The sequence below is a fragment of the Crocodylus porosus genome, unplaced genomic scaffold (genome assembly GCF_001723895.1).
Source record: "Crocodylus porosus isolate Cpor-Errol unplaced genomic scaffold, CroPor_comp1, whole genome shotgun sequence".
Classification (NCBI taxonomy): domain Eukaryota; kingdom Metazoa; phylum Chordata; order Crocodylia; family Crocodylidae; genus Crocodylus; species Crocodylus porosus.
This window is the reverse complement of record NW_017728951.1, coordinates 48,611,469-48,633,849: the sequence shown is the minus strand read 5'-3', so window position 1 is coordinate 48,633,849 and position 22,381 is coordinate 48,611,469. Positions and strand designations below refer to the sequence as shown.

Below are 22,381 nucleotides of genomic sequence, written 5' to 3'. Positions count from 1 at the left end.
GACTCCGCTGCCCACTTCTCCCCAGGTCGAATATGACCCGTCCACCACCACCCTCTGAGTACGACCCTTGAGCCAATCTGCAATCCATCTGACTGTGTAGGCATCAATGCCACAGTCACCTAGTTTTTTAATAAGGATGGGGTGGTAGACGGTGTCAAAGGCCTTGCTGAAGTCCAGAAAGACTACATCCATCATCTGTTTGTTTTGTATCATTCAGCAGATTGCTAACATGCTGTAAACTGCTATAGGCATTATGTACTGCAAGCCTTCTGTTTGTCAAATTTTCATTAACTTTAACAAGTGTTGCACAAAGGGAGGGCCTTAAACAGCCAGACACTTACTTGGAGATTTATCAGTTTTTTATAACAGAACTCATTGTTTAAGAAGTATCAGTTTTATCTTTGTTTTAAAGTAGCTGCCTGAATCTTGACAAATGCCTAATATCGCTTTAATAAATGCACCTATTAGAGACATCATATGATTAATCTGAATCAGTTAAATATTTCATTAACACCAAAGAAAGTCTTAAACAAAAATCACTGAACACAGCTAAAGAAACTGACCTACCTGCAGAGCATCTACTACTTGCATGAAAAAAAAATGTTGATTTTTATGTTTGTAGAAAAATATTATAGAAGAAAAAAAAAACTGATAGAGCCTCAACACCCTCCCCACTACCTCACAAAAATACTGCAACACGTTTGAAAGAACCACCATCCTGCCCTGGAAAATACTACTGTGCATCACAAAGAAAAGACCAAATAACATATGCGTAGCTAGTGTCTGAATAACTACAAGTAACATCACAGTCAAAATTGCCCTAGGTGAATTTATTACAGAGACAAAACTCACTTTTTGGCCAAGGAAAAAATTAGCAACTTAGAGAATTATATCTATTTCTTTTTCAGACCCCCTGAAGGCTATTTCTAACTGAAACGTCTATGGTTAGAGGCTATAGGGGATAACAGGATGGTAGTATTACATTATAGGGAAAGAGAGGCTCTGGAGTATCTTTACCTGTTCCATAAACAAGTTTACGAAGGTTAGGAGTTGACTGCTGTTGCCTCAGAAAGGCACGAGCTGCCTTTTGGGAAAGATTTTCCTTCCATCTAAGTGCACCTAAAAAGAGGAGAAAAAAACTGCCAATTTTTTCTCCAACTGGAACCTGCAAGATTAAGGATCCACTTGGACTGCCAGGGGAAGGGGGAGGACGGGAGGGAGGTTAAAAAAATTACAAAAAAACCCTACACACATACCCCTTATAAACAGGTACCATTTTGCAATATTATAAAAAAGTCTCTAGACAAGATTTTTAGCCTGGTTACATAACTGGATCCAGTTAGACCTCTTCAGTTTTCACACTATACTATCACCAGATACCCTAAGCTTTTTTTTCCCCTATAACAAAGGCAGAAAACTTTAGAAGGAACAAAGTGTAAACTTTAATGACAGATGATATAAACTAGACTATTTTCATAAGCATAAATTTTCCAGTATTATTTACATGCTAATAAAATAATTGTAAAGTGTTTTCCTCTTCCCATCTGTCTCCACAAAGAGAGCGGTAGTATTGGAGTGTTGTTATAGTCATGACAGTCTAGGCAATGAATAAGGAGGAAGGATTTTTGTGACATCTTTTATTGGACCAACTGTATTACTGGGAGAGCTGGTGGACAAGCTTTCAGGTATCACGTGACTTTCTTCAGGTCTAAGGAAACCCTGTATCTGCTTCTCTCTCAGACCTATGTAGACCCCAGGAAATGTGCAGAAAAATTCAAGATTATGTTCAGGAAAACTCAAAATGAATTACTTTATTTTTTTTTAAACACAAATTAAACTAAGTATAATACTATTTAAACCTTCTTTAGAAACATACTCAAGTACTTTATATGGTTGGAGGGTGGTGTGTGTGAGGGATTTGCAAAGGTGTGGGGGGGGGTTGTGAAGGGCCGTATGCATGTGGGGGTTGTGGGTAGGTGTGGGTCGTATGCATGTGTGGAGGGTGGATGTGGGCCCCCCTGCCACTCAGCAGCAGAAGGCCCTCAGGTTGCTTATGACCACAGTAGGCAGAGCCCCTGGCAGTGCACACCTCTGGCTGAGTCCCAGGGGCTGCACATGCTGGCACAGAGCCAGCCCAGCCTTCTAACATACGCCTTTGCACCAGACCGGGCTGGTTCCATGCCGGCATGTGGAGCTCGCAGCACTACAGGATGGAACTGTGTACCATCGGTCCAAGTGGACTCTGTGCCTCCACGTGTACCTTTCTGCTGGAGTGCTGGAAGCCCTACATGGAGGCACGGAGCCAGCTGGCCCGGCCTGATCTGATGGCGTGCAACCCATACCCACCCAACAAACTCCACACCTACCCAAAAACCCCATGCCCACCCCCACAAGCAGGAGGTCCCCTCCCCACTTACTCAGCTCTGCCTCCACATCATGAGGCTCCCAGTTGCAGCGCTGGGAACCCTGAGGAGGTGGAGGCATAGAGCCCGCCATAATTAAATTATGCAATATTATGTAATTGTGTGTGGCCATGCCTTTTATGTATAAAACTGTGTGGGCGCATAACTGCAAAATTCCCTAGGATGTACCAAAGGAATAGCACTTGATGCTCCCCAAAATAGTACAATTGGTAAAAACTAGGTAGACTTTTTCTCAACCTTACTCTTAGGGAATCTGAGGCTTCCCTCAACTTCAACAAGTTAACAGTTTTAAAGGAAAAATAATCCTGCCGCTCTAACTTGCAGTTTCCTGTTCTAGGCACTGGACAATTCTGCCGAGTATTCAAGTGTACTTTCAACAAGGACAATTTTTACATACAGTAAAAATACATGACAGTTACGATACCTGCTGTGTCTGCAGAAAAATCAGTTTTCTCTTCATATTCCTCTTCCTCTTTCAGAAGATTTTCATCATCTTCATCTTCTACAGCTTTCAATTTAGCCTGCCTAAGAGTACTAACCTCTTGAGTACTCTGAATCCTTTTTCTATGCAATTCCTCAGCTTCTTCATCCTCCTCCTCGTCCTCATCAAGGGAGGAGCTTTCAGACTCAGATTCAGACACCTCTTCAGCTGTGCAGTTTCCAGAATCTGTAGTGGAAACCACTTTTTTATCCAAATTGAGATCTTGTTTATGATTCCCTCTCAGTTTTTTACTTTCTTTGCTCGTTTCACATGGTGTGGGTTCACCTATTTTTTTGTCTGCAGATTCAGAATCACAGTCTGAACTTTCCTTCTCATCACTCTCCTGTTCATCTTCCTCATCTGTCTCTTTGCTGCTTTCATCCAGGCCTGTTTCTCCTTCTTCTACTGAGCTCATCTCAAGATCATCATCACTATCAGCAAATGCTGGCAATTCCATTACAGTCTCTTCTTTGATCTCCTCTCTTTTCAGGCGCTTGGCATTCCTGGGATTTGCCTCTTGTTCTGGTAGTTCTTTATCACTTCCTTCTTCAGCGTCACCTTCCTCATCACTATCACTTCCAGCCATTTCACCCTCAGACATTTCTTCATCTTGGTCATCCTCTTCATCACTTTCTCCATCACTATCTTCTTTTTCTTCAAACACTGCCTTCCTACGTATTCTCCCAGTCTTTAAATCAAGTTGCTTCTCTTCTTTTGGCATCGCAAAGCTGCTTTCCCAAAAGAGCACAAGATTAAAAAAAAAAAAAGTTAGCTTGAAGGAGGCATACAAAGCCACAAACAACATTTAAAGAATATTTTGGTGTTGAACAGCAAGAACAGACTACCAGTGTTACTAAAATAAACTGCAGGATTCTCTAATTTCAAGGCATCTGTTGATTCAAGAAGCCTTGCCAGGGCTCACAACAGGTACAGAATCTTAATTATTGGAGGTCTGCCTTGAATGTGTTCCCTTCCCACTGCTAAAGCAGGGAAAATAAATTGAGGAAAATTAGGTACCCCCTTTGCTCTCTGCTTCCACCGCAACTTTTTGCCCTGGCAGCCCTTTCCCTCTCTCCTTACTCACAGCCCCTGCTCACGCCATGAAAGTGAGGAGCAAATTTGAAAACAATAAACTTCAAACTAAATATAGCTGCATCAACTTGCATATAGTACCCATACACTTAGTTCATCCGGAACTGATACATGCTACATTTTTTTGAAACTGCTGAAGCACTTTGTAAGCACACTTTTAAGAAGTCCTTTAGCACTCATTTATATATAGTACATACAATATATATTTCTCCAAAGTCAAAGGCTCATGATTTATCATACATTGGGCTGGGCCCCACTAGAGTCAAGAGTATTTCAAGCCACGGTGACCCGACAGCTCAATACAGTTCAGTATGTGTGTGTACTCGATCCCCCCCCACAAAGAAGCCATGCGCCAATTAGCCTCTGTTCATGAATAAAACCGGGTGTTCTTGTCACAAGTCCTGGGATGCTCCAACCTTTTATATGCAGATAAGGCACAGGGAAACCTGGTCCAGCTTTACTTCATGGATGACAGGGCCACATTAATCATACGTGCCAGGCTGAAAGAGGTGGTGATAGAGGGATTCTGGATGAACTGTGTGGGGCCCCATTTCCTCACGTTTGCCAGGCACTTAGGATCAATGCTGAGTGCGACTGTGCTTAATGAGGCACTGCCATACGTCTTAGTGAGATGCATTGCACTAAGCTATCCTTGTGGTAAGGATGGGCTACACCAACTTGTCCTTATGACAGGTTCCCACTATCATAGCTGGTTTTCATTGCTTAGCACATGCTGGTTTTGGCAGCAGTTTAATGACGGGCAATGTATTCAGTGAGATTATCTTGTAGGTAATTATAAAATGAGGTACTTTTATCTTCCATGCCAACTGGGGCAGCTGGGGGAGGGAAAGGGGGAAAAGAGGTTTTAATCTTGTATTTGAGTCAAAACAGTATTCAATTTTTAATTATATAGAGGGAAAATTAACTGTTTGCAACACTGCTGTGGTCCAATAACTTCTAACTTTAAAAAGAGTGTTTTTTAAAATAGAAAAAACAAATACTAAACAAGCTGCTGTTGTATAGAAAAATACTGTTACACACATCACATACATGGATCAGTCGTCATCTATTTACAAGTTGCATCTAAACACTTTCTTGAAAGGAAACATGAAAACCTCAGTGCATCACAATGAAATGGTAAGTTTTTTTGTTTTGTTTTGTTTTTTTAGACATAACATGTTTTTCCCCAAATCACTGTCTTTGAAACAGATGGAAGTTTTAAACATCAAAAACCAAACATTGCTATGCTTCAGCTGTCCAGGCTGAAATTTTCTAAGTTATGAGCAAATGTTCACCAGGGCACCCTTAGGAATAACCAAAAGTAATGGCCACAAACTCCTGGAAGTCCATTTCAGGCTTAACACAAGGAAAAACTTCTTCACAGTTAGGGTGTCCAGACAGTGTAATAAACTCCCTCCAGAGGTGGTGCAATACCTACCCTGGAAATCTTCAAGAGGAGATTGAATGGTCACGTTCCTGGGATCATCTGACCCCAGCTGTCTTTCCTGCCTAGTGCAGGGGGGATGGACATGATGATTTTGTGAGGTCCCTTCTAGCTCCTCACAATCTATGAAAGCAGTTCTACAGTGCCAAGTTTTAGGCAACCTAACAATGGCACTAGTACCTCCACCTTCAATTCAAGATGCACTCCTGCACCAGAATCTGAAGACTGCCTTAAATTCTACAATCTCAAAGCTGTCTCTCTTCTTGCACAAAGATAATTCTCATTACAGTGGGCATGCATTTCATGGTAAAAAAGTGGCACAATGCATTAGCAGTCCAAGCCCATATTACTCAAACTGCAAAGCTGATCTCGTAGGAGTTTTTGCAGTGTCTTCTAGCAAAAGCTAAAATAAACAGAAAATTCAAAAAAAGGTTGGCTTGGATTTCCTTTCACGGTAAACCTGACAAAACCAGAATCCTGTACTAGTTAATGCATTCTGAGCAGTAAACAGTAGATAGTCATCATTTACTCCCTAAAATAGAAATGGTCAAAATTTAAAGCAATATTAAGCTCTTATCTTAAATGTGTATTTGAAATTGCGTCCAATTATAGACTGGCCCATAATTCTTTATCTTGTAAGTGTCCGTATTCACACTCTCAATCATCCTGTTCCCAATGCTTACATTTTTTCTTTTAAAAAGCTTTTCTGTTAATAGCATAACTGGAACAGGAAACTGCCAAAGGCTTAAACAGCCCTTTTGATTTCAGAGGACAAGTTCAAACCCTGGTAAAATGATGAGTGGGATCCTCTCTTCTCAACCTCTGTTTCCAGTTTGGCTGTAGGCTCAGAGTCATGATGTTTAAACAAACTTCTTGTTTCACTATTCTGTCTTCAACACTATCCCTCCCTCAATCCATCTATATACCTTGCATATACCTTTCATTCAAACAAGCCACACATCTTTAACATCACGCTCATACCAACAACTATGAGCGCTTTGCTTCTCCCAGTCATGTTCTTTAGTCATTCACTAATCAGTTAACGTAACGCTTACCCATGGCTTTCCAAATCTTCTGAGCCTAATGGGTTGGAGTCCATGAAAAGAGACACTTTGCTTGAAGCCATCTTAGCATCAATGGTGGAATGGGTAGAGATGAGACTTTGGACAAGTTCATGGTTTGGCCTCACTTCCTCCTGATGAACCAAAAGATTTTTTTAAAATAAAATCAATATGAAAGTGCCTGCTCCCCTCAGTTCAAGCCCCAAACTGAGAATAAGTTCTTTCAAGCCTTTGGAAAAATGACAGTTACCTTCCCAGAATTTCTCTGCTTGCAAAAATAACAAAAAGTTGCACCCATTTCATAGGCAAGGCATAAAACATACTGAATGTTTGGAGAGCCTCTATAACAAGTTATTAGTAATTACTTGGGTATTTTGATGGCATGTTAGAGAAGAGAAAGGTGTTGGTAGGAGGTTCCTCCTATATAACTGTAGAAACAAAGGACAGTTCAGTAAAATATTTAAGGGTAAGGATGTGGGGTTCAGAGTGTTTATTTGAAAAATGAGTTAGGTAAAGATCGTATTCTGCAGGACAGGAGAAGAACTCAAACTGGAATAAGCATTTCCTCACCTCTTCATCTTGATGAGCATGACTTCCACCAAGGTCAATATAAACAGCATCTTTGTCATATACTACACCACCAACTCCTGATAGTGGGGCATAAATCAGTTTCTCTTTTTCATTTAAGGAACGCTTCTTCTGCTGCTCAGGGAGTGCACATGGGTCTGGCAAGAAACTGACATCACTCACCATAAAGTCCCCTACACCTGGGACAGGAGACAAAGAAAGAAAAAACTTTGACAGAGCTCCAATTAAAAAATTGTACAATTCACTGTGAAGAGGTAAAATGGTTTTAACATGCTACAAAATGCCTTGATATCAATGAGACACTACACAGACAAAAATCACATGCAGTGTTTTAAAAAATAAACATTAAGCCTGAAAACAAGTTACTTGGTTAATGAAAAGTACAACTCTTTCTAGGATGACAGTAGCAAATCACTGCTTTTAATACATTTTTTGTTGTTACTGACATTGCTCCATATTACAAAAAAATAAATAAATAAGTCAGTAATTTATTAATTTGTATTTAGTATTTATGTATTATATTATTTAATACTTTTAAACAAGTTTTAGTTTTCACTATTAGTAAGGCTCTCATTCAGTCATTCGAGAGTGACATTACACTGATGAGCTTTACTTTGCAGTTTGCCAAAATATTATTTTGTTTAGTTTAACTGCAGGAAGCTCTCAATGAAAAGCAAAACTATTTACTTTAAGACCATGTTTTTACAAAGACTAACATCAATTTTAAAATGTAAAAGCATTTTTTTTCTTTAGAAACAAACAATGTGCTTTTAAAAAGAATGAGATCTGTTTTTACATCAGTCTTTTACAGATGCAAAGCAGATGATGCAAAACAGCAATATTACAATGCATGCATCAATGAAATAATACAAACTTTAAGAGACAAATATACTACCTGGCATATGAATCTGGGTTTTGTTTTTTAAGTGTGCCCCTCTTAAGTAACCATAAAGTGACACCTTCCTGTCACACTTCCGATTGACTCTGATATCTTCTGGGTTTGTCAAATCTTCCATTCTAGCCAATATCAAAAGAAACATTAGAATAATGTTCTCTGAACTGTAAACTTCCAGGAAAAGAGATATTGTAGCAACATTCTTCTTTTTAGAATAATATTGTAAATTTATTCAAACCTGTGCACTCCTTAATATTTCAAATCTTCAGAAGGGATAGTATATCAAGACAAAAATATATATATATTTTTTTAATCTAACTGTAGAATGTTTTTCTCTGAAAAATGTATAACACTGTATCAAACACACCATCTCTGAAAGACTAATGTACTTTTCACTAACTATGCATTTATTTTTGACATTCCTACTCTCCGGGTGGTAAATAAAAACAATTGGCTTCACTTTGGTTTATAATTATAATTTTCAAGATTTTACCTACAAAGTTAAGCTGAAAATAAAACAACCGAAAGACTGAAGAATGATCTGCTGCTCGCCCATTTGCTTTATATATTTCACAGAGTTGGTACATAATCCACCTAGGTACTTCTTCAACTCAGTCACTTGAATGTGGCCAAAATATTTAAAAATAAGAAAACAAGATATAAAAATATATGTTTCCTTCTTTCTTTTTTCAACAGATCATAAAAATAACTTGATTAGCTTATGAGTGTTATATTTCTCTTTCTTCCTTATGTTTAAAGTCCTTAAACAGAACTTTAAATAAAGACAGCATACCTGCCTGGCTTTGTGAAGCCTCTCTCGTGTGGCATCAAGTGGATGCTACACAGGCTGCTTCTCCTGCCACAATGTTTGGTTGAGTTTCCCCCAAGGGATACCCCAATACTCGCCTATGTCTTAGATATTATATTCAGTAGTGGGATTCCCTTTGCGGGGGGGGAATACACAGGGCATCATCGCCAACGGGTGTTCCTGGGGCTCCACCTCCCCTACATGAGCCAGCCTGCTGGGACAGTCAAACCATGGACAGTTAGACTCCACTAGGATGTTGTTTTCTGATCCTTCTCACTCTTTCTAGCCCTCAATGGTCACAACAGTTTTCCTCTCCACCGCATGGGTTTATCTGGAGTAGTGAGATGACCCTGGTGATGGATCTGACCTATTAACATTGAGGGTCTCCAAGTGGCCCCAACCTGCTCAGCCCTCAATGTACATACATCCTGTGGCCTTTCTGTTGGCCTCCAGGGCTTCAAACGGAATGAAATAGAAACAAACAGAAACTTCAGGGAGCGGCCCCAGCCCACTCCCACCTGCATATCCTGCATCCAACAACTTCGCCATCCCTTGGCATCTTCCTCTGGCCCAGCTCCCTCACTGTCCGGAGTGACATGCCCCTTTAATTATGTCCCAGACGCCTCTGCTGGGTCCTTCTTAGGCCTCTCCTTGCAGCTGTTGGGAGGCCCCAGATCCCCCTGGGGGATGATCTCGTAGCTACTTCCCTATTGCATCCTCCTCAGCTGTATCTATGCTGCTGGCTTTTATCCCAGCTGGGCAGCACTCTTTGATAATGTCATTGGGCTGCGCTGGCCCCAGCCACAGAAAAAAGCAGCTGACGGAACCACACTGGCGCTCCGCCTCTTCGCAGCTCGTCCAGCCTGGCTGCACCTGTTGGGGATAAGTTTGCCCTGTTCTCAGGGCTTTTCTTGCTGTTGTGACGAGCTGTCCCCACCACAACCCACGCCGCAGGAGGGGTCTCCTGCCCCTCTCATCATCCCCCTGGGACAGTCAGGTTTTCATTCAGTTCTAGAAGTCTTGTAATCTTCATCCATCTCCAATGAAAATCTAGTCTCCTGAGCTCATGGGGTGGCCCTGATTTGTCCCATTTTTACAATGGCAGATCATAAGGATGAAATAAGAACCACCTTTCAAATACTTAACATCAATCCCATGGACAGCTTTGAAATTTAGGACCAAGAACATGAAGGAGACAGTATGACCAATAGAATGGATATTGGAGTGACAGGTTTGCTCTCAATTGCTGCTAAACTACTGGGATGCTATGCTTCCACTTGCTTTAAGAAGAGGATGCACTACTAGTGTCACAATCCCAGAAAAACTTCCAAAGGTTATTAGATGCTTTTAAGCATTACTGGACACATCTACACATGTGCTTTAATGTGCAGTAGCCTATTTTACTGTGCATTAGAGCAACACTTAAAAACCTTACGATTACACTAATGTGAAGTAAAATAGGCTGCTGTGCCTTACGCATCACTTAAAAACCATATTAAAGCAGCCTAAAGCACATTTATTTAGTACCACACATGGGAGGTAGTAAATTAAATGCACACTAAAAAAAAATGTCTTAATGCACATGTAGACATGCCCACTGCATCTCAAACAGCTTGGAAATCAATGCTGTTAAATCCAAGGTACTATTTTTTGGGAATGAAACAAATTTGGTTTTTTATAAATAAACAAACAACTGTCATCATTTAAGTGTCTTGGAATCTTTTAAAATAAAAATATGAGCTGGAATAGACTCAAAAATATTTATTGTATTGGTTTAGAGAAAGTTGTAAATAATCTACTACTGGCGCTATGTTTCCAGAGAAACTCAACATCATTTAGCAGCAATTTGTTTGTTTTATGGGTTATGTTAAAAAAAAGCCCTATCCCAAAAATAACTAAAGATACATTACATTTATCAAGACATTTAGAACCCCACCCATCCACCAAATCAGGGAGCTAATCCAGCTTCCACTCAAGTCACTAAATAAAATGTATGGCTGAGGTAAATGGATTCTGTCCCACCAGTTAGACTGCAGATTATTATAATGGAATTTTCAAATCAATGGAGCTGCACATATTTGCACTAGCAAACACCATGCTCAGGATGACACACTGAAAAATCCATTAAAGAACTGAACCAACCCTAACCTGGACCATTTCTACGCCCAACAATTACAGAACCGTATTAACAGTATTACTTTTTTCAAGGTAGAAGGGAACAGAACTAAAATATTCTCATGTCACCTATGAAACACACAGCACACATTAACAGCTGACTGCCTTAGTTAAATACACAACACTGAAGGACAGGAGTCAGAAACCTTTAAGAAGCCACTGGCCACAACCACCCTACTCTGATTTGATGCGGGCCAGGTGGCTCTGGTAGCACATCAGCAGCAAGAGGCCTTCCCCATGCCCACACTGGGGTGAGGCAGCTGGGAGCTGAATGCACGCCGCCACTGCTTCTCCAAGCCCCTCACTCCCCGACTGTGGCATGGGTGTAGCTTCCAGCCAGTGGGGACCTGTGCTAGGGATAGGCAGCTTCCAGCTGCATCTGCACAGCATTGGGGCACAGGGGCTTGTGGGAGAAGCAGTGGCAATGTGCATATAGTTTGCAGATTCCCAGCCCCAGTGTAGGTCTTCACTGCTGGAAGCTGCACATGCACCACAGCAAGGGACTGGGGAGGAACAGTGGGGGACTGGGAAAAAGTGATATCATAGAAGCATAGAAGTAGCTCCCAGTCACCTGGCCTGAGCAGCTGGAAGCTGCACGTCAGGCTTTTCCTGCACCTGTGCTATGGAGCTCCACTAGGAACAGGCATCAGCTTCTGTGTTTACATAGCTGCTGCCTCTTCCAGTTCCCCTTTTTCTCCACCACAGCTCTGCAGTGCAGGCACAGAAGGAAGCTGCTTTCCCCAGTGCACTTGCCAACTGACTGGAAACTGCACCTACATTGCAGCTGAGGAGCAGGGGGCTAGAAGAAGCTGTAGTGATGCGAAAAAAGCTCCTTGCTGCTGACGCTCCACCAAAGTCATTCAGCCCACGAGCTGGAGGAGCAAGGAGGGCAGGGAGAAGTGGCAAGGGAAACTATCTGGAAGCTGTCTGGCCCTGACACCGCTCTCTTCTGTCCAGTCCCAATGCATACATGGGCACAGACACTAGTAAAATGTTCCAGCAGTGCTGTGGGCCAGATCTAGCCCAGAGGCCACATGTTACCAACCCTTTCTAGAAAGAGAAAGAAAACCATGTACCTGTCCATTAGGATATACGGATGAGTTGTCTGCCATGTGAGAGGGCGGAATTTCATAACCGCGATAAAGCGTCCTAGATTGTGAACTTCCTGCTTTTGATACTCTCCATGTACCATCCCAGAGAGATAAAAGAGCTTAGCACCCTAAGCAGAACATGAGAACAGTAACAAGTTAAAACCTGTATCTATTAAACTCATTTTAATAAATAAAACAAAGCCAAAAGACTGCAGGCAATTAGGTACAGTTGGCTCAAAGACTTGAACTAATTGCTAAGATTTTTGGAATTAATATTAAAAGCAATTAAGACATATCCACCATCTGTTAAAAAGTGGATTTATGTTTCACAGAAAAAGTATCAATTTTTAAGGCTTCATAATTTACAACAGGCAAGACCAAAGTGAAATTAAATCATGGTAACATTTCCATGGTTACACTGCCTGCAAAATACTTTATAAAATAGGACGACTGAAGTTAATCAATTCTGTAATCCTTCTCCATATCATTTCTTCTTTAAATAACTACTGGGCTTCAACTGATCTCATTTTGTGATAGACATCAACTATATATGTAAACAAAAGAACATGGAGTGTCATGCTCAATACCAAATACTACACCAGGACTGCCTCTTTTTCACAACATTACTAGAAGACAAAAATCAATGCTAATGCAATAAATGTACATCTGCCCCATTTCTAAAGCCAATTCTCCAACCCGATGAAAAATGTATTCATGAAAAATAACTGTTTAGTGTCATACTGGATATACTTCAGTCCAGAATCGATGCTTTAATCTCTTTTTGGTCTTTTTTAACTGTTTATTGTTCTTGAAGGTATCCAAGTGGGTAAGGATACCCATGATTTTAGGAAAGCCATGTACTTGGCAAATGTTCAAGAATTCAAACGTTTCCATCTCAAATCCAAAGCTGGCATCAATGAGCATTAGAACCTAAAAGCATAATAAAAATAAATTTACTTCAACAGTATTAGCATACTTTCATGACAGCCTTGACTTTATTTAGCCACCATGCTTTTAGAAGGAATCAATCTTGTGTTGGCACCAACAAACTTTTAATATTAAGGAATAACAGTTTCCCCAATGATTTTATAAAAAGTCATAATCTGGATAACCAACTTTGACTTTAATTAAAGTTACCTCTTCAGCCCAAATCACTGAATTAAGGGCTGAGAAACTCTTCCCCTCCCCTAAATCAATATATTTTTGCTCTGCTTTGGTTCCCTTCTCCAAGAAGATAACAGAAATGTATATATAAAAAAGTGGGTGCTTGACAAGTAAAAGGATATTAAATACAGGTAAAAGTATCAGATTCTGGCCCTAAACTAACAAACCCTATTCACTTGAAAACAAGCAAGATTCAGCCTTTTCCAATATTTGAAGGAACATATGATTAAATCAGTAAAGATAAGAGCCTTGATTGTCTGGATATCTGCCAAATGCAACCAAAGATTAGGTTGCCACAAGAGACTAATACCTTAAGGCACTAGAGCATTTGAGATCATAAACAGATCTTTGGTACAAGTGAGATAAACTTCCTTCCCATGTTCCATTACTGTTGTGTATCAGTAAAAGATGATGATAATGGAGCAGAACACTGACACAGGATAATGTTCTTGTAGTTACATGAACAGGGAGGCAAAACCAATTAGGTTTTCAGCATACAGGAGCCTACTATGCAAAATAACTAACTAATGGCAGGGCTCTGCAAGTAATTACATTACAGCAACCTTGCAACAACAGTATCTCACACCACCACATACTTTGAGCCTCAAAGCTACCCAGTATCTGTTCATTAAAAACTCTTGACTTACACTTTTAAATTAATCTCATCATCTCAAGGCACATGAAGATGGTAGAAAAAATAATCTAGTTTAGCTGATGAATTTCAGCAAAAACTAAAAGATCACAAGATTAGATCAGATGCAAGTAAAATATATATTTCAAATTTGCACACACAAGCAAAAATCTGACTATGCATATGGGCTTTGTATCATATCCTGAAGACATCCAGACTCAGATTTTCAGGACTAAAATTTAGAAAAGGTAGAAGAAAATTACAGAGGTGATACCCTAGAACTGAATACAGACTGACTGCTGCACACACACTTTCAAATCAGGTCCATTAGAGAGCATCAGATGACTTCAGCTGATGCAGCAGCATGCATTTCCATTTTACATCAGTGTAAAAAATCCAGTCATTAAAGAAAATCTCTTTAACAAAAACTTTTCAAACTCTGGTGTGGTTAGAATCTGCTTAAGGCAAGATCACGTCTCTCCTCAGTTTCTTAAAGCAACCCCCGCCAAAAAATTACATTTTACAAACGGACTGCAAACTGAAGTCCCACAGGAGTTGTGAGATGGTTTCTCCTACTCCTTATACCTGGACAATTTCAAGGGAGCTCTAAAAAAAGTTTACAGCTTGGTCTCACTCACTTTGAGCACCGAGTACTGTGGGCATAAGCAACTGGCCATTCATATGTACATGCAATTTCATCAAATATTGTATTTCCAGTGTAAATTCTGTGACAGGAACTTCTGGTACACTGTTACAAACTTACCAAATCAGCAACTTTAGCAAGATCAATCATTGTGTTAATGTCACATCCACATTCAATAATGGTTAGCCTACGCTTTTTACCTGTAAATAAAATGAAAATGGAGGTAAAACTAAATAATATTCAGGTTTATTTACTGTTGAGGATTTAGACAAATTATGCCACCTTGGGTAAATTTATTTGAATGACAAAACCTACTATAGTAACATAAACAACTAAGCAGCATATACCAGAAATCTCTCTCCCTATTAAATTAATTAAGAAGAGCTTGGATGAGTGAAAGACGCATGTAAAATTTTAAATTCCTGTTAGCTTTGCGGTTAATTATATTTGCTGTTTCTTAGATACATTTTCTGGATTGTGAGAAAGTTTATTCTCCACTATAATTTATGGTAGGGACAACATAATCCAATTTTTTTCCCCCAAAGCAAATACCTGATGTTCCTAATATGCTTGGGTTGGGACTAGTTCCTATTATAATGGTTCCCACCACTTCCTAGTTCATTGGTCCCTGCTCTAAGCTGCTTATAATTTAACTAAATTTGGGTGTCTGCATCAAGCTGAACTTTTCTAGGAAATTCCATATAAAAAGGTTCAAAAATAAATTCCAACAAACTTTTCTTTGACTTTTAATGGCACCAAGCATGCTAGTAGGGATATGTCAAGGACAAATTTGGGTGGGATTTTCATGGACATGTCCAGACATGCTTGGAGTACTTCTACAGAGTGGGGGGACAGGAACAGAATGTGTTCTTAAATCAAACCAAGCCACCTAAATTGGTGAACTTAGGTTAAAACAGGATTGGCTGGCAGTTTTGAGTTTTCTCCCAACCTCCTTAACCGACTTTAATTTTATCTTGTAAATTAAACATTAAAAACCAAAGTTCCCTCATTTTCCCTATTATTTCACCCTAAGTTAAGTGCTTTCTTTTAAGTGGATATGTTAACAGTTACATTCCCCAAATACTCCGTTTAGATCTACGCATGCAACAGCCTATGATCAAGCCAGAGTCCCCTACTATTGTAACTATGGGTCATGCTGGATCCCAGTAACTTCTCCAACCCCCCTTCATCAGGACCAAGGAACATGAAGGAGGCTGCCTGCTACAAATGCAGAGATGATAAGAACCAGACATAATAGAGACACGGGAATCCCTAAAGGACACAGGACTGGAAGGAACTATTTGGATCACAAGTCCATTACCCTGTGACCACAGAAAACCAATTAAGAAAACCATTAAGGATCATGCAAATATCCACATCACTTTACCAGCAAACACCAAAAACTGCAAAACGCCTTCCAATACACTGTAACGAAGTTAAGATGTTTAGTATAAGGAGCAAAAAAAAAAAAAAACAACAACAAGATACAGGCAGACCAAAAGGCACAAAAGCCTTGTGCTTTGTGAATTTTGGCCTTTTGTGTGCATGCATGCTGATAAATCTCCAATTCTATAATAACACATGACTTTTTTGATAGCTACATTCAATGCCCAAGTTAAGGCGATACAGGAAATCTTAATTCTAGTATTTCCTAAGATTTGAGTACAATTTTGTTTGCAATGCAGTGTTGTTTGTGCGTGACAGAGCAAGTGATGGGGACTTTTACTTCCAACACCAGAGATCGTATAATTTTTTTAGGTAAGTACTGAAACAGATGATCTAGAGAGACCAAAGAATGCTGTGCACAGAGAGTTTTAGAGTGTAGGTTAGATAACATTTGTCCGGGGCAATTAACCAGAAATAATCCTGCCTTGAGCAAGGGTTGGAGTAGGTCATCTCCTGCAGTTTCATTTAGTGCTGTTTTTCTATGATTCTATATGTATTCTCCAAAATTCACTAAGAGGAAAGTTTTCTAAGGCACTAGAAACCACTTGTCAGAAAATATTTCTACCCATTATTCTTATAAAAATACTGATCTTGAAAAACTAAGAGGAAAAAAGGTTTACTTGATTTGTGCACTGCATATGACTCTTCAAGCAGTCTTGTCATTCTCTAAGTTTTTGCTTGTGTACATTAACACAGCAACAAGGAAGAGACAAATATTGAAAAGAGAACTTGATTAAATGTGATCATATGATTTAGAAAAGGGGATTGGTGTGTGGAGCTCTTTTACACTGTTCTTTTATCAGATTCATATTTCCACATGGTCAGTGCCTTCAACCTCTCAGAATATGCTGCCCAAGTGAAGTATGCAGTGACACATCAAAATGTGTTTATTGTTTGGATACACTCTCTCATACACAGCAAGCATACAGTAGGAACAGAGCTTCTTTCTATTTAATGCTCTAAAATCATGGTCAAACAGGGTGCTTTGTATTGCTTGGGTTACTTCCCCTCACCTGATACAATTGTTACAGGACCCCGGATTTCAACCAGTTTCTGCCTTGTGAAGTTCTTAATCAGACATTTTATTAAGGTGCTCTTCCCAACTTTTGGAGGGCCAACTACAACGACAACCACAGGAGGTGGCTCCAAGGGAGTTCGGTCCACCACTGGAATATGATGCTTTTTTGTTTTCAAGTCCTGAGTCCTATTTATGAATTGCAAGAAAGATGTTATAACAAGTCATAAAGCAGCAACATTTCTTATTTCAGCAACCCATGCACTTGGATTTGTTTATCAAGGTCTCAGCTAAAAACGTATTTTTGTGAAACTCCCATCAACCCTATTTAGAGCTAACCAGATTTACCCATGATGATGCACTAACGCAAACGTGACTATGCTGTGGCAGGTTTAGACAAGTCCACATCACGGACACCTTCATAAGAGAAACTACACTTCTGATGCACTAAATCATGATGGCTGCATGAGCACACTTAAGCCCAAGTACATTGAACACATTTCTATCAGGACCAAAAATAAGTTCCAGGAAAAGATCCATTGTGTCTTGCGTGGTCTAAAACCCTCTCTGTAGAATACCTGTGAAAGGTTCTGGCCATCCGCACAAAAGACTGGACTGCAAAGGCCTTTGGATTCCTCTTCCGAGCATCCTCTTCATCCCCAAGTCCTAAGTCATTCAAGTGACGTTTCTTCTTTCTGTCAGCCTTTGGCCCACTGTGTTTTTTGCAATGCTTCTTTCTGTCCTTTTCTTCCATCTTTTTGTCAGTGGTCACTTATCACCAAGTTCAAGCTGATTGTTTCTGTTAACAATGCAGAACATAGCTGGCATATGGAAAAAATAAAGTGTGTGAGAAAAAGCAGCAGCATTATTTAAATACCTGTCCTCCACCTTTGAGATAAATAGCAGAATTTCCTCCTCTGAAAGTAATGCCTATCTACAAGAACAGAAAGATCCGTAAGTTATAAACAACTGATTATGAGTTTTAGTAAGATAGCATCTAGACACCCTATTGTGCTTGTTGCTGTACAAAAAAGCAAGTCCCTATCACAAAAAAGTTTCTCAGGTGCAGTAATATCTTCAATATTTGGCCAACACGTAAGTACCCAATGTTACAGGAAACCAGAAAACAGATTTCAAACAAAATGAAGGCTCCTATTGTGTTCCAGTTAGAAAACCATAAACTCCTATTCAATAAACAGGTTTCTGAAGCATGGTAAGAATCAAGGCGTCCTTAAACAACTAATAACTGGAATAAAATAAATTGACAATCACTGATCTCTATTTAAAAGGGATCATTTAAAGAACAGCCAATCATAACACTACCTAGAGGAAGACGCTAACTTTACCTGCTCAGTTCCCTGGAGGAAGTTAACAGGCATCTTTGTCTAATCCCACCTGCCAATACGATGCAACCACAAGCTGGAATCACAGACTGATGCTGTGCACCAGTTGCTCATAACCTGGAAGCCTTGACTTGACAGCTAGTCTGCAGGAGTTCAAGACCCCTGATCAATTAATCATGTTCTAAGTGATAACTAAGCCACACCTTCATTCAGTAAATGGATTGAAAAAAAAAATTGTGACTGTGGGGGGCTACTTCCATAAACTTTATTAAAAATGTATTGAACGTTGGGATGTTTTGTTTTGTTTTAATGAACAAAAAGTTTCCTTGAAGGTCCTGCCCAGAACCAGTGCTTAACTGCTACAAAAACCCCAGGTGGTCTAAGAAGAGATGTTACATCCCCCCAAAGAACCTCTCCTACCTATAAAGAAAACCGGAAGTGAGGTTGTAGCTGTGACTGCTCAGAAATGATGACGAAAGCAATGGTTTCTCAGGGGCACCTTCTGTCGCACCAGTGAACTCTCTGGGACACCCGGGCAAGCTTCCCAGTGCGGCCCAGCTCAGATCAGCGCCGCCAGAGCCCTCAGCGGCTCTTCAGCCCGGTATTGCCACCCCCAGACGGGCCGACCGCTGCCGGGAGCGCAGCCCGGGCCGGCGCCCTGCCCCTGCCGTCACCCCCAGCCCCTCTTTCCCTGGGCGTGCTAGGCCCGACCTACCCCGCCGGCTCCAGCTCCGGCTCCGACTCCAGTGCCCGCGTCCGCGTGCGCTCCCGGCAGACGTGCGCGGACCCGCCCCGGAAGCAGCGGGCCGAGCAGTTCCGGCAGTGCTGGGGGATGGAGCTGCCGCGCTGCCCCAACCCCGCCCCGCCCCGCCCCGGCTCTGCCAGCCTCCCAGCCGCTCAGGCGGAGCGGGGGCGGAGCTGAAACTGCGCTGAAACACCGCCCCCCGGCCCCGGCCCCGGCCCTGGCCCCGCTGGAGCAAGTGGGACGGGGTCTGCGACTCCCAATGTCTCCCGGCGCCGGCACAGCGGAGTAAGGCTGGAGGGACCGGGCAGGGGCGTCTGGGCCACCCCCTGTTCAAGGCAGGATCGTCCCTGGCCGAAACCCCCCGCCTAGTGTCTGTCCAACCCTCGGGGAAGCTCCCAGCGCGAGAAGCCCTGTAGCTTCTCCGGGCTGCCCCGCCGCCAGACCGCGCTTCGGGCCAGCGAGTTCTCCCCCCCCGGCTGTTTTCTGTGCCCGTCTCGTGTGTTGAGGCCCGCGTGTACTTGCCTCCTTCGCATGTGTCTGAAGGGGCTTTGCATCGGCAGTCAGTGTTGCACATGTATTTCAAGCATCAGCCTCGCGGGGCAGGTTCCGGGTGGGGTACCTATCACAACGGGGCCTTGCACTCGGTGCTGGACTATGCTATGCTGAGGCCCTAACCTATGTCCATCGTAAGAGGCCCCATACAATAAAAATAATCTATGAAACTTTCAGTTGAATTATTGTTACTTATGCACAAATTTATGAACTCAGTATGAATAACAACTGTGGAGCCATATACCGTGGCAATGCATTTCCCCATATCTCATTTATTTACCAACTGATTATTATAAAACTTGATATTTATTGAGTCTTTTTTTTCTTATTTAGAGGCCCCTCATATTGTGAGGCCCTAGAATGTAGTTTAAGTAGCTTAAGCCTAAATCTGGAACTGTTTGCAGTCTACTTGCAAGCAAGCTCACTGTAGGCTCTCAGCCAGATCTAGATCACAGGACTCCTCCTGGGGCCAGACCTGTGAAGCTAGCAACAGCTGCAGTGGGTCCAAATCTGGGGCCAGCAGCACTGGTCTTGGCAGAGGACCAGAAGCAGGTGACAGAGTGGGTGGGGGAGCAGGCAGTAGCACAGATCCAGGGTGGGCAGCCACAGGACAAGCAAGGGCTGTACCTGCACAGCCTTTGCTTGCCACCCTGCCACTGCTGGCAATGTCCATGGGGGCCCAGGCACCCCAAGTTCTGTGGCAGGTTATACTCCAGAGGCTACACCCCGCAATTTCCAGTAGGCTGCTGGACTACTGGCAAGCCAAGTGGAATGGTTCTGCAGATCAGATCCATGGGCTATATGTTTGACATCCTTGCACTATAGCAGGGGTAGGCAACCCCTGGCACACGTGCCAGTGTGGCACTTGAAGGCATTTTGCTTGGCACATGTGCCTCAGAGCAGAAGGCAGGAAAAGGGCCAAGGCTGCACTGCCACAACAAAGATCAGGCCTCTCATGGCTGCCCCAACATCTGCCCCTGGCACGCCAGCATCTTACAAATTGAGGTCACAAGTGTTTTGGGCACTTTGCCCAAAAACGTTGCTGACCCCTGCACTATAGAAATACAAATACACATAACAGAGAGAACAACATCCCCTGTTGCAATATATTTACATACTGTGCATTGCTTCTTAGACCCAGACCCTGCAGACTTGTATGTTTTCATCAGCCATCCATTTAAGAATCTTTTTTTGCATTTCTGGAAAGAACTACTATTAAAGATTCAAAATACCTTTGGGGAAAGTAAGCTATTTCATTATCAAAGGCCTGAGACTTTAGTCAGTACTTTGACCCATGGTTCCATAGTCATTAAGGAGACACTTGCAAGCTTGGCTTATTCAAAGAAATGACTTTTCTTTGAAGTAATCTGCAACCAAAAGATGTAGGACTGTCATTATACCACACAATAGCAAGGACCAGAGCAGCTAAAACGGCATTCAGATCCCAAACAGATTTTCTCTAGATCCTGCTACCTGTGGGTGGTTGTCTCTCACAGATTCACAGTTTAGGGCTGGAAGAGACCTCATAAAATCATTAGGTCCAGCCCCCCTGCTCTGGACAGGAAAGACTGCTGGGGTCAAGTAACCCCAATAAGGTGTGCTTCCACTATCTGTATTTCATAAGGGTCCAACGTAATCTTATTCCAAAATACGCCATATGCCATGGTGCCAAAGATTTCCCCAAATACAAAACAGTGGATTAATTTCTCCGTTATCCCCTTCCTCTTTGGTCAGAGTACTGGAAGAGAATTTCTAGGTTGCTGGTATTGAGAGCCGGCAAAGGTAGAACTTACTGCTACTTATTTTTGTTCTTGCCTCTGGCATTCTGCACAAAGATGAGTATGTAGGCTGTAAGAAGGCAAGGCCTGTATGACTCAGAGCCTTGGCCCCTTTCCTGATGCCTGCTCTGAGGCACATGTGTCAAGCAAAATGCCTCACAGCGAATCACAGAATGGTATCCTTAAATTACTATCCTGAATTCCAGTCAAATTAGGAGGGACCAAGACCAGTTACCATTCAATTCAGTAACATGTATAAACTAAGTTCCAATTTAGCTCCAAGTACAAGGGAGGTCACAGTGCACAAACTACCCAAAATGAGGCACTAAGTTACACCTTTCATTGTATAAAAAAAAAAAAAAAAATTAAGACTGGATGCATTTTGGTGACTGCATGACTAACATCTTTTGTGGGAGTCCCTTCAGGTCAGAGCTGACACGCATTGAGTTTTCAGATATGGATACACTAGCATACGCTAATAAAGACACTATCTAAACTCCTCTGTAGAATTAAGACAAGATTTTGATTACAAGTAGAAAAGGTGTTTAAGGAAAATTTAAAGACTGAAAACTTTTTTTGTTTTTAGAGATTATAGAGTGCAGGCAATAACATTTAACAAGTCTATGTAAATTCTCTTATCTGTAAAATTCATGCCAGACGTTACATAAATGCAATTTGCACCATAGGCAAAGGTAAAGTACACATCAGATTATCAGTTCATTAGAGTACTGTAGGTGTCTCATATTTGCTCTGCATGGTAGGAGGCATATTATTCTGCTTAGTATTGAGATACTGCAAGCCTGTGAGAAGTAACCACATATATGTGGTCAATGGGAAGAAGGCTAATCCTACACTACATGCAAAGGACCCAAGCCATACAACTTTGTATTATTAGACATTACAAATGCATCTTTTTGGGGAGTTGTGGGTGATTCTTCCAAATGAAGAATGCTTAATATCACCACATCACATGGACCTTGGGATAATTTTGTAATCTTTGTAATTG

At 41.4% G+C, this 22,381-nt stretch overlaps 1 protein-coding gene across 3 annotated transcripts in view; it reads right to left on the bottom strand.

Annotated features, from left to right (window-relative positions):
* BMS1 (BMS1, ribosome biogenesis factor) overlaps window positions 1-19,120 on the bottom strand; it is a 37,073-nt gene extending 17,953 nt beyond the window's left edge. The window contains exons 1-11 of one of the 3 annotated variants that reach the window (XM_019556118.1): window positions 19,016-19,120; window positions 17,536-17,778; window positions 16,956-17,146; window positions 14,617-14,696; window positions 12,800-12,988; window positions 12,044-12,186; window positions 7,985-8,106; window positions 7,072-7,268; window positions 6,496-6,635; window positions 2,848-3,635; window positions 1,018-1,119 (exon numbers count right to left, since the gene is read on the bottom strand). In XM_019556118.1, coding sequence (XP_019411663.1) covers window positions 1,018-1,119; window positions 2,848-3,635; window positions 6,496-6,635; window positions 7,072-7,268; window positions 7,985-8,106; window positions 12,044-12,186; window positions 12,800-12,988; window positions 14,617-14,696; window positions 16,956-17,146; window positions 17,536-17,711 — 2,128 coding nt within the window. In that variant the 5' untranslated portion in view covers window positions 17,712-17,778; window positions 19,016-19,120. Of the gene's footprint in view, window positions 1-1,017; window positions 1,120-2,847; window positions 3,636-6,495; window positions 6,636-7,071; window positions 7,269-7,984; window positions 8,107-12,043; window positions 12,187-12,799; window positions 12,989-14,616; window positions 14,697-16,955; window positions 17,147-17,535; window positions 17,779-19,015 lie in introns of those variants that run through there. The other 2 variants (XM_019556119.1, XM_019556120.1) reach the window with 2 other exon arrangements.
* Window positions 19,121-22,381: the final 3,261 nt, after the last annotated feature.